This window comes from Panthera uncia (assembly GCF_023721935.1).
Source record: "Panthera uncia isolate 11264 chromosome A1 unlocalized genomic scaffold, Puncia_PCG_1.0 HiC_scaffold_16, whole genome shotgun sequence".
NCBI lineage: Eukaryota > Metazoa > Chordata > Mammalia > Carnivora > Felidae > Panthera > Panthera uncia.
The window spans coordinates 65678127-65691214 of NW_026057576.1; the positions used below are offsets into that span (position 1 = coordinate 65678127).

Sequence of the window (13088 nt, forward strand, 5' to 3'; positions counted from 1 at the left end):
AGCCACTGCGCCTGAGTTGTTTGACCTCAGGAACATCCTTTCCTATGTCTGAACGCCAGTGTCCTCACCTGGAAAATTCTGCTATGATACAATCCTTTACTGAGGATAAAGTGCAATAATGGATAAGGAAAGTGTTTTGAGAACTGTAAGCATGTTATACAAATAGAAAAGCATTCTCTCTTTCTTTATGATTAACGCAGCTTGTTTAACATTTAAAACTTGACGGTATTTGGCTAGTTCCTGAGGTTCTGGTAATCATGCAAGAAGGAAAACTGTCAAAGGGGAGGGTGTGCACTTACGTTAAGGGACTGCCATGCATCAGCTGCCGCCGGGCCCTTCACGCTCATTACTTTAATCCTGCAACTCCATGAAATAAGCATGTATATACCCTGGCTATTTAGATGAGGAAACCAAGGCCCCCAGAGGTCATATAAGCTACCCAGCGCACATCAAGGGGGAGGAGGATCCAAAATTGAAGTCCAGATCTTTCTGACTTCAAACCCATTCTCTTTCCACTGCACCTTCAGTGAAGTTTCCAACATGTTCGAAATTATGCGCCCATACAATGTCCAAATGAGGAGAGCTTGACGTGTATTTTCTTGAATCTTCTCTTCCGAAACAAAAGCCAACTTCAGGATCCGACAACCTCCTGTGAACACATTTCTGAGATTTTGTAGCATTGTGTTCAAAAAAGACTTATGTTAAAGCCAGGAAGAGAATTATGGCATTGCATGAGCTCTGCCTTATCGGAATTCTCTTGTGTCGCTATTTCCAACCATCCATTATTGTCCTGAGATTACCGCAGTCTTTTGGCTTCTAGATTCCTCAGGAGTGTTAAAAAAACTCATGCAGCTGCAATCTTTCCCACTAGTCTCTATAGCTCAAGTGCAAATTTGTTATGCAGTTTTGTGTGCATGCCGACATCGGGATAAGTGTTTCTGAACTTCTAAGCTGTGACCATCTAGAGGACCCTCTGAGCCCATATGCTCCAGAGCTGAGATAAACCCTCTGCCCCCCGACCCTACAGTGTGCTGCCTCACCCTCATTCCTGCTGCCCACCCCACAGGTAAACACAAACCCCTTACCCAAAATGCTCATTTTGCTTCTAGAGCTTTGAGTTAAACAAAGCCTGGCCCACTGCAGCATTAATTCATAAACTGCATCTTTAAAACAGCCTGACTCCTAGAAGAGGATAGGAGACCATCAGAACTCTCTTTGGGAGAGCTTGGTGAAATTACAGACACCATCTAAAAGCCTATGTAACTCTTATTTTTTTTTTTAATATATGAAATTTATTGTCAAATTGGTTTCCATACAACACCCAGTGCTCATCCCAAAAGGTGCCCTCCTCAATACCATCACCCACCCTCCCCTCCCTCCCACCCCCCATCAACCCTCAGTTTGTTCTCAGTTTTTAACAGTCTCTTATGCTTTGGCTCTCTCCCACTCTAACCTCTTTTTTTTTTTCCTTCCCCTCCCCCATGGGTTTCTGTTAAGTTTCTCAGGATCCACATAAGAGTGAAACCATATGGTATCTGTCTAAGTTGGTTAATGCAAATACAGCACTTATAACTGTACTTGGACATAGACAGCGCTCAATAAATGTTAGCCGTTATTATTACTGCTATTAATATCAATATTTGTTTCACATGGAACTTTGCATATTTTAAGTTAGCTTGGTTCATAATCTTTGCGCAAGGGATGACCTCCAAGTCACTCTTTCTTTGAGAACTGCCAAGGGATGGAATCAAGCAGAGATCTCTCAGGTATTTTGTTAAATATCCTAAAATGATTGCCAAGTCATGATAGCAGAATCTAGGAAAATCCTAACTCAGAAGAGTCTTTTATGGATGAGCACAGCAAAATCTGTACAGAGATGATTTTTTTCTTAAGTTCTTAAGATATTTTAGGAAAATGTGTACGGAAGCCGTCAGAGATAAGCCTAAATATTGAAACACGTGCCTTGCTCTTAAATATCCCGATTTACTTCTTTTCCTCTCCAAATTGGCTACAGCAAAACAATTGCAATGGAAACACCTCGTTGCTTCTACCCTGGGTAATTCTCACGTTTGCTAAAAGCAGCGTCTGGGAAATTAGCTAAGAAGAGAGCACAGCAGAACACGCACGGCCTGATAACACAATCGGAGTGTACTATCTGGTGTTCCGCTTTGCCCGGCTGGGATTAGAGCTGCAAGTGAGACGGAATTGGGCCTTATCTCACTCTGGGGCGGCTCCAGGCTTCAGGTGGATGCCCACACGCATAAACCACAGCTCTGCAGAGCGGAGCGCCCTGAGACGTCCTCCTGCCCAAATCCCAGCAAGGCAGCGCAAAGCAGGGCGCCTCTGAACCAAATAAGCACGGAAGCGCCTGAATAATGCATGAGAGCAGGACCCTCCCTGGCACATTTGGAACTGTACTGGAAGGAACTGTACTCAGCAAGATAGCAAAAAACAAGCCCCTGGAACATGCATGCCCTGAAATTTATTCTTGCGGCAGCCACTTGGGGGAAAGTGAAAGCAAATTAGACAACCGCCCAAAAATCATGGCATTTTAGTGAGTCTGAGGCTCCTAGCGTTCGTGTCAATATAAAGCAGCAACGGGACAGGACTTAAAATTTTATCTTATCGATAAATACTACCTCTTCCTCTGGGGAGGTTGGAAGGTGGGCTGATCGTCGCTGAGAAATGACCAGTGTGGTCCGGAAGCCTCTTATTTCACGCTTTCGTGTGGTTGTTTTAGTACTGTGTTGTGGCTTCTCATAATTAAAGTTAGTTGACAACTAAAAGCTGCAGAAATGCTGCCTCTCAAGGGGCTGTTTCTTGGAGGACCGGCCCCAATATAATCGGGTGAGGGACCTCCATCTTTCTGATCCAGATGTCAGCTTTAATATAGCTGCAAGACTGATGAGTGGGATTTGATTCCACAAATGTCTAGTCTCTAATTTGATGTTCCAGCTGCTCATCAAGTGCAAAATAAACAAATCTTTTTGGAAGAATGTTTCCACACCACCCTGTCACAAGCCCCACCCGGCGGTCCTTGAACATCCGTCTTTGGTAAATGTGATCCCGGCAGGACCTCTTCCTGGAACAACCAGAAGGGAGCAGAGCCAGGAGCCTGTTTTATAGGCCTCCCTTGGCTTCTGGGCGGCCTTGTCCCCCAGCACCTCCTGATGTCAGGCCTCGTGGAAAGACCCTGTCCTCTCCAATGCTAGTGATGGTCAGCTATATTTTGGCATTTTGAGAGCAAAATGGGGGCAATTCTCTTGACTCAAAATTCTACTCCTGGCAATTTATTCCTGCGTCAATATTTATGGCTTGGGATATTCACCAGATTATTGTTTGTAGTATCCTCCTCCAAATAGAATCAGTCTAATTGTCCAAAACCGGGAGATGAGTCACATAAATTATGGTACATCTATAATTGGAATATCACACTCTTATAGAAAAATATTAAATAAAATAGAAAAAGTGTTCACTCTGTGGTTTTGACTTAAAGTGCAGGTTAAGGGAGCCTGGGTGGCTTAGTCGATGGGGCATCTGACTTCAGCTCAGGTCATAATCTCTCAGTTCGTGGGTTAGAGCCTGACATCGGGCTCCATGCTGACAGCTCAGAGCCTGGAGCCTGCTTGGGATTCTGTGTCTCCCCTTCTCTCTCTGCCCCTACCCTACTCGCACAGTCTCACTCTGTCTCTCAAAAATAAATAAATGTAAAAAAAAACCCTTTTTCTTAAAATTACAGGTTAAAAATATCATGCTCATTTATGATCCTTAATCTATAAAGAAAAATATATATTTATCTGTGGTTATATATGAGTGAAATGCTTATACATAATTTTAATTTTTTTTCTTTTTGGCTATTCTGCATTGCTCATATTTTCCATAGTGGCATGAAAATCAATGTATTGCATTTATTTTTTTTTAATTTTTTCATTCATTTTTGAGAGAGAACGAGAACACAGCAGGGGGGTGGACAGAGAGAGAGGGAGACACAGAATCTGAAGCAGGCTCCAGGGTCCGAGCTGTCAGCACAGAGCCCGACATGGAGCTCAAAACCACAAACTGTGAGATCATGACCTGAGCTGAAGTCAGACACTTAACAAACTGAGCCATTCAGGTGCCCCGATGTATTGCATTTCCAACTGGGGGAAGGTGGGGGATCACTGATTTAAAAACAAAAAGGGTCAAACCAGCTACATCTAAAAGTATTCTCCTTCTAAAGTTATCAGGTACACTGGCAGGAAAAGTGATGAGAAGTGTCTCTCCTCCTGAGAGGAGGAGAGGAGGGCTGTGGGCATTCCTCTCCCCTCTATCTTACCAACTGAAAAGAGTCAAGATCTCTGGGTAGTACATAAAATAAAAAGGCCTTAGCCAAAAGGGTCTGGCTGCTTTGTAAGTCGCCTCGAGGGAGGAGCAGCGGCAGCTGGGTGGGGGACGTGTGGCTTCTGTATGAAGTAAGATAACCACACATGCATGTCTCCATTTTCTCATCACAATACTGGACATCCTTGGAACCAATCGCTCTGACACACACCATTGTCAGCCTCTGAAAGTTCTTTATTACCATACTTAACAATCATAGTTCCCAATTTCCCATTTGCTTAGAACATCATTCTTAAATTCCTTAATTTGTTTTCAAGGCTCGAATAAAAGGCCTTTTCATCACTGTGTCAAAGGGCAGTCTGATTGCCAAGCTCTAACTGCCACCATTCCGCCTATCAGATACAGTATAATGCAGATAACACTCTACTGAGATAATGAAGAATGGGTAGCCCATAATGAGTGTGCAGCTCTAAAGAGAGTCAAGAAATTAATTCCATTCTGAGCGTTTGGAAAATGACTCCAGTACGCAGTACAGCAGGGCAGAAGGGGAGCTAAGTGTCACTATTTGAAAATGCGCACATCAGCTTATGTTTAAGGTGTATACTGTTAGATGTCTGTACCACTCCTTTAGGAGGATCAAAGATCTCCGTCAGATGACCCCCAAGTCCACCTTCCAACTGTTCACAACGTTCTCTGTGAGATGCTGAGCTTTGGCAAAACTTGATTATGTAGGGAAAACTCACTGAAAAGTGTACGGTGAGAGGAAGGTGGAGAAATTGATTATTTTCCATACATTTCACAAGATCTAGGCTAAGAGAAACCGTTAGCCTGGGTCACCTTTTGTTGGTCCAGGCACCAAGTTCAGTTTCCCGGGGGTATCACTATCAGAATCCCTGAGACAGTAGCTGATAAAATATTTTTTCATTCCACAAACATTGAACAACTGAACATCCATGTTGTATAAAGTCGTGCACCATATGCTCCGGGTGAAACAAGAAGAGTGAGGCATGACACCTGTTCAAGGGATGGAACAGTCACTGGTCACTGGAATGAAGATAAAGTATGAATGGCACAGGTTACAGGGGAGTAGAAGCTCCTTCCTCAGAGGACATCACAGGGTGTTGGCTGGAGGAGTTTCTACTTGAGCTGTTTTTTCTGAATGCACAGAGCTGTGGACCATGGAGCTACTAATTTTGTTGCTTGATTTTACAAGGGTTAATCTACTGGTGGAAGGAATACATTTATTAAATCTCTCCTGTGAACGTAGCATTTTGTAGATTCTTCTGGATGTGTTTTCAATGGCTAGGCAAGTGATAGCCTCATAAAACTATTTTTTAATCACCACATGCAGGGTGATTCTAGCGATGTCTACTCTCATTCCACCATTTTGATGGGCATACTGGCTCTGCCTTCTTTCATTTAGGAATTGAAAAGGAAGGATGAGGTAAAAGGGAAGAAGAATACACAGAGGGAAAGGTGGTTTGGAGGAAGCTGGCAGTGTGGAAGTAGGGAAGGAAGGATGACAGATGGGTGCATGATAGGAATCTGTCCCTGATTCTTCCTCATCCACACCGATGGTTCTGGGCTCTTCCCCGCTGGCCCTTCACCACAGCTACCAAATGTCTCTCCTGGCTCTGCCTACTTCCATCTACACTGAACACTGTTGCTAAATGAGTCTTCTTAAATCAACACATTTCCCATTTGGGGAATAGACAGTTGTATTCAGAGCCCGTGACTCCTTGGACTCAGCATCCTATTGTAGCTCCCACCCATTCATATATTAAACAAACATTTTGTGAAAGGCACAACATGAACCTCCTGGTCTAATTAGACCACTCTTCTCTCCGTACATTCGTAACTATTCTCTTAAATATTGCCTGTTCACTCCTTACCTCCGTAACATGCTACGCAATGGCTTTTTCTAATCGACCACCCTTACACACACAATACTTGAGGGCATTTTATTCTTTTTTTATGTTCTCCACATTTGTTAGAGCAGATCCTTACACATAACAAACCCTCGATAAGCGTGTGTTAATTAAATGGCTTGCTAATTAAAGAAATGAGCAATTATACAATAAACTGCTTGGTGAAATACAGATTTTTGAAGCAATAGGGAAGAAAACTAGTAAGCTTAACATTTTTAAAAAGCCACCTCATTGCTACTAATTACCTGTTGCTTGAACACTCTACTTTTTACCCAAAGTCTGTGTTGACTGTCTCTCTCTGCACGTGGACCATCACACTCAAATGATGGATACACTCATAGATTATGTATCTTTTTCTACTTTTCACACATTTTAAACAGTCAAAAATAATATTGGATTTGTTTTAGGAAAGAAGATAGTGGCATATTTATCAAAGGCGATATTAACCTTAGTTATTAAAATACATTTAATCTCATACGATGATCATTTCTTTTATGTGGCATCGTGTATTGATCACCTGCTATGAGCAGGACTTTGTGTGAGGTGTTGTGGGACATGAGGGCTGAGTCCAGTTATCAAAAGGGAGATTCAAGGGTAGAGGTGATCACGATGTTCACGTGCAGGTTAAAAGTGCAGTGAGTAATGCAGGAAACCCCAGAGGCTGGAAAAATCAGGCAAGGTGGAGTTGGGCCACAAAAGACCAGGCAGCAGCTTGCGAGTGAGCGAAAGACAAGTCAAAGACTGAAGGAGGGCAGTCATGCCTCTGTGCTGCATGTAGAATTGTTTGATGTGATTCCCTCAGAGCAGAGCAGGACGTTCAGGTGGTTCTAAAGCAGCCGTGGAAAAGTGTGTTTTCTGTGGCCCTGAACTTGAGTAAGCCACGATGGCCCAGATGATCATCATCAGTTAAAATCATCCTTGAACTAACCAAGGTGACTTGTTCCCTAATCTTCCCGAGCACACCCCATATTTGCCATCATTACCTTGGGGGCCCAAGAATGGCAATTCGAAAGGGCTGCAATTGCCTTATAGACATTCTTAAATGAATTCGCCCAAACTCTCGATGAAGTTGGTGGCAAACGGACGACCTGCTGACAGAATGCTGTCACCGACAAATAAAGTTATCTGTCTCGGAGATTGCTGTGGTCCCAGGAGACTGGTAGAACATTCCCTTACCGTGGTAGTTAGCGATTCTTTCACTGCAACAAAATCACTGGGTGCTGGAGATCCCCTTGAGGGTGATGTGTTGGTAATCTCTGAGTCCCTGATGTCTCCTATCCACCCTACCCCACCCCCCCACGTGCTTACCAAACACAAGGGGCTCAATTAACATTGGCAGAATTAACAAATGAATGAATGGTAGATGAGGGAGGAAAATAGTAGTTTACTTATTTGTATTTCCCAAATCTGAGGGGAGTTGAAGTCAACTGCAAGGACGGTGTCTGAACAGATGACGCTGTACCTAGGCTAGGAGATTGCGTTAGGAAAGACAGAGAGAGTGGATGAAGACCTCCACACTGTGGCCATAACAGGCTTTGCTAGGGAGCTGGGGCTAGTCTTTCTCTGTTCTTTGCTTTACCTTCCATTGTGCTGTTGAACAAGAAAGGCGTACAAAAGAAACGTGCAAATTTAAGTAGTGTGGCACCCTCTAAGACTTCTCCCTAGAAACTGAATCAGGAGTCTGGAGAACAGAAGATAATGAGTACGTGTTGTTCTTTGGAGTGAGCAGAAGATTCATAAAACCTGAGCAAATCTTGTACGCTTCACATGTGGGCGTGTGGCCTGGACATAGACATCATTTCAACAGTGATCTTTGCAGTTTTCTGTCTGAAAGGAGAGAAGCAAATGAAAATGGAAAAGTAGAGATGAGAAAAAATTATTTAATTGATCATGTTTAAGTGTTTTGTCTTTCACCAGTAGTTGAGTACTCTTCAACCCGTTGTTTTATTATTACTGTTTTTCTAAATTTCTATTTTGAATCCTTGGCAGGATTTAAACAAGGAAACACAACATACGTGAGAATATGTCTGACTAAGGCAATACTTAAATGCAAAGGGCCATTCCTTTCCGGAACCATGAGATTAGGACAACTTTGTACTCCATCAATGTAAATGTCCCACTAGTACATTTTTGTGTCTTGATGTCGGAGTTTTACGTACAAATTGATCTCTTACCTGTTTAGCTGGCAGAACCTGAAGACATTTGGGACTTATTTTACTCATGTAAACATCATCCTACAGCTTGGGTGGTCATTGTTAACTGCGGTGTTAAATTGAATAAAGTTAAATTTGAAACCAATACCATTTTAAGCCAAGCCAGGTTCAGTCAGCTTTGAGACCCTGTAAATTTCCAATGGAACGAGGGCCCCAGCAATTCTATGGCCAATTTTCCCCGAGTCAGACAAAAGCCACTAAAATTCCAGGAGCAGATTCCAGTTAAACCTTTACGTCACAAACCATTGTAATTCCTGGCCATAAAACCCTCCAGCTCCTATGATAATTTAAAAAATCTAGATTGTTTCTAACTCTGAGACACGTGAATGAGGTGGAGACTTATCAACTGATTGTCATCATGCGTTTTCCTTAAATCCTTTTTTTTGTGTGTGTTTTCTGTTCTGCCCAATTAACAGGAAAATCTTAAATTTTCCATTTGCGGTCTTTGCCCCAATTTAAAGATCGGTCTGCTTTAGATTGTTCTGTCTTGAAGTGTTTGGCATCCTTAATGAGTTATGTGACTATCATCATTATTGTGTTTCTATATTTATTATGCAATTGTCTTGTGAAATAAACATCAGTCTATGCTTATAAAATGTAAACATGAACAAGCCCTGAGATGGGACCAAAGCAGGATTAAGTAATGACATGTCATATAGCGTTCAACCATAGTAATACCTACTCTGAACAAAACTTTGCCATCAACATTTCGTCGTGGAGCCCAGAAGCTGTATCAAGTTGTTTTCTGCTTTCCCTACTGACCTTTCAGGAAATTTTCTCCCACTGATGGAATTGTCATTCTGTCACAGTGAAAGACAATGGAGTAACGTAAAATGGGGCCTGGCCACAGCAAGGGCTGGGGCTGGCCTGTCTGTGGTCAGCACATTCCTCTTTCTAATTTAAGGAGACGCTAGCATTCCTTAAGGTAGTGCAGTTTCATTAGCATGTTTCAAACTGTCTGGCTAGACATTCAAAATAACTGAATATAGTAAATGTGTAGTTTCAAATATTATAGTTCATCTATTCCTATTTACTTATTTATTTTAATGTGTATTTATGTTTGAGAGAGAGAAAGGGAGAGACAGAGCATGAGCAGGGGAGGGGCAGAGAGAAAGGGAAACACAGAATCTGAAGCAGGCTCCAGGCTCTGAGCTGTCAGCACAGAGCCCAACATGGGGCTCGAACTCATGAACTGCGAGATCATGACCTGAGCCAAAGCCCAATGCTTAACCGACTGACACTTAACCGACTGAGCGACCCTGGTGCCCTATCAACTCCTTTTTAAAAGCAGCATCAAAAGCAGTGCACCCTCAAAGCCCTTATGTTTGTCATTGCTTTTCCTGGGTATTAAGTTTAAAAAAAAAAAAATCCAGGTTAGCTTGGCCAAGGGAAGACCAGTCTTCCTTTCTGAGCTCTTCAGGACCATTTGTCTGCTCAGGGGCATTCTGACTGTCACTCCTGGTCCCAGTGGTGGGTGGGCAGCTCATTCCATTGGGAGGCAGCTCAAATCATGAGAAGGGTTTTCCTCATTTTAATCAATATTTACTTTCCTGTAATGCTTTGTGTTGTGTCTTTACCTATCTACTTTTCCAACTCTCTTCTTGCCTCTTTACAGTTTTCTTGCCTCTTTAAGCCAGAAGCACCCTGATCTTTACAGAATCATTCTGAAGCTAACCATTTGAAAGACATATTTCTTCTCAATGTTCCATCTGATGCCAGTAGAGAAGACCTGTGCTTATAATAACCACAGTACCTGACAACTAATAGGCATTCAAGGCGCCTGGGTGGCTCAGTCAGTGAAGCGTCTGACTTCGGCTCAGGTCTGATTTCGCAGTTTGTGGGTTCGAGCCCCGCATTGGGCTCTGTGCTGACAGCTCAGAGCCTAGATCTTGCTTCAGATTCTGTGTCTCCCTCTCTCTTTGCCCCTCCCCTGCTCATTGTTCTTCTCTCTCTCTCTCTGTCTCTCAAAAATAAACTTTTTTAAAAATTAAAAAAATAGACATTCAATAAATATTATATTTTTATTTTTAAAATAGCAATACAGTACATAGGAAAGCACAGAAGTGTTAAAATCAATAGGCCTGGACTCCATTGCAGTTCAAGTATTAATTCATTCTAGGATCTTAGGCTGTGTTTTCACCTTTCTCAGTCTCTATGGTCTCAGCTTTGAAGAAAAAGAAGTTATGATAAAGAACCTTTTATGAAATTGTGCTGAGGATTATCTGTGCTAGTATCATAAAGCACCTGTCACAGCTCTTAGTACACAGTAGGTGTTCAGTGAACATCAGTCTCCACATACAGCACATCGTCCCCCAACCCCACCTACCTTGTAATCCAAAACAGCAGTGTAAACAGGCAAGACTAAGGAGGCTTGGCTCCCGGCTTTGCCCTTTTTGGTCCCACAACCTTGGATGAATCACTTTGCCTCCTTGCACGTTTCCCTGTCAAATAGTCCCACATCTGCTACAAAGGTTTGTTGTAAGGATCAAATAAAACATTGGTTGGAGAATAACTTTGAAAACTCTTGGTGTGTTTTCTTAACATAAGGTATTGTTATTTCTGGTAGTAATTTATCAGTGAAGAAATTGCTTAATGAATGAATGACCTATTCCCCCACCACATCTCTCCCCACACTGGAGCAGGGAGGAAATACCCAACAAATGAATGGTATTGAAAACCGGTCCATGCATGTTTATGGAAATATCACATTTGGGAACATTTGCCTGATAGGTGCAAATCCAAGCAACGACGCTCGCATGAACATTGGGCAGAAGAGGCAATTGACTCAGTACTGATATAAACACAACGGAGGTTCAGAATCCCAGAGCTGTGGTTGTCAACGACTGACTGACCCTCTTCCTTCTAATTTCTTCCAGGAATTTCTATTACATCACCATGTTACGGGATCCAGTGTCGCGTTACCTGAGTGAGTGGAAACACGTCCAGAGAGGGGCCACGTGGAAAACCTCCCTCCACATGTGTGATGGGAGAAGCCCCACCCCTGATGAGCTGCCTACCTGCTACCCTGGGGACGACTGGTCTGGGGTCAGCTTGCGGGAGTTCATGGACTGCACCTACAACCTGGCCAACAACCGCCAGGTGCGCATGCTGGCCGACCTGAGCCTGGTGGGCTGCTACAACTTGACTTTCATGAATGAGAGCGAGAGAAACACCATCCTGTTGCAGAGCGCGAAAAACAACCTGAAGAACATGGCCTTCTTTGGGCTCACGGAATTCCAGAGGAAGACTCAGTTTCTCTTTGAGAGGACATTCAACCTCAAGTTTATCTCCCCCTTCACGCAGTTCAACATCACGCGGGCTTCCAACGTGGACATCAACGAGGGCGCCCGCCAGCGCATCGAGGAGCTCAACTTCCTGGACATGCAGCTTTACGAGTACGCGAAGGATCTCTTCCAGCAGCGCTACCACCACACCAAGCAGCTAGAGCACCAGAGGGACCGGCAAAAGAGGCGGGAGGGGCGCAGGCTGCAGCGGGAGCACAGGGGCCACCGGTGGCCCAAGGAGGATGGGAACGCAGACGGGGCGGTCACCGAGGACTACAACAGCCAGGTGGTGAGATGGTGACCCCCTGCACTCTCCTTCCTCAGGACGTGGGGGGATGAGCAGGCGCATCGACCTTCTGTGGCGTTGGTTACCTTGGAGAAGGATGGGCCTTTTGGAGGACATCTGGCTGTAGGTGGCTTGATTTGGACACCTGCTTCCTCTTTGTCTTCATCCTTGCCCAGCTGGAGAGGATCTGTCTTCTTCTTTTTTTCCCCTGACGTTTTTCAATCCATGATATTAAGTAGGGTAGGGATGCATCTGACTTAGACGTCCTTAGAAGCTCAAGGAGAGAAGCACCAGAAAGAAACAGTTCTTGAAAACATCCTTTGCAGCAGCATGGGAACCCACAGAGGCACACATGAAAAGCCAAATTATGGCTTGGATGTTCTGCTGAAACTGGTCTGTTTCACACGGCCTCTGTAATGGAAATACTGGTCTGTCTAGAGAGAAGGAGAAAGAAAGAAGTCCCCTTCCACCCTTAAATGAGGTTTTACGCCAACCCTCGCTTTGCTGTTCGCTCTCATCTTGAACCCGGTGCGAATGCGGTGTTTTGTTGTTGCAGCTGTTTTTAAACAAGGTCACCCTCCTACTGACGATCGCTAGAGATTCACACCCCGCAAAGCCCCTGCATCTCAGCTCGGAGCCGTGCTGCATCTCCCGTCTTTTAGGGAATGGCTGGTAGAATCAGGACAGGCATGTCTCAGGACAGGCCCTGAGAAATGAACACTGGTAGTGGCGTTTAAGAGAACATGTGCTTATTAACAAGTGTCTAAGATCACCCTTTACCGATTTTATTTTCGTTCAAAAAGAATTGACTCATAAATTAAGAGCTGGGGGAAGCAGGAAGAAAACTCTATGTCTAACATTTCCAAACAGGCTACAGAACTTGTAGTGTTTCCAGGAGTATTTCCGTTTTACCTCTTTGGAGCCATCATCTTCTTTGACATGATACTTCCAAGTTTGAAATTCTGCTATAGCACAGAGGCGAAGACGTTTAAAAAGAATGTGGCCCAAAGACTAGGAGCTTAGCTAGCCGGTATGCAAAAGATCTTCAGGGTCACTA

At 43.7% G+C, this 13088-nt stretch overlaps 1 protein-coding gene across 1 annotated transcript in view; it reads left to right on the top strand.

Moving 5' to 3' along the window:
* The window catches only part of HS6ST3 (heparan sulfate 6-O-sulfotransferase 3), a 651215-nt gene extending 639167 nt beyond the window's left edge, over positions 1–12048 (top strand). The window contains exon 2 of the mRNA XM_049647494.1: positions 11338–12048. Within this exon, the coding sequence (XP_049503451.1) occupies positions 11338–12046 (709 nt within the window). The 3' untranslated portion in view covers positions 12047–12048. The remainder of the gene's footprint in view (positions 1–11337) is intronic.
* Positions 12049–13088: the final 1040 nt, after the last annotated feature.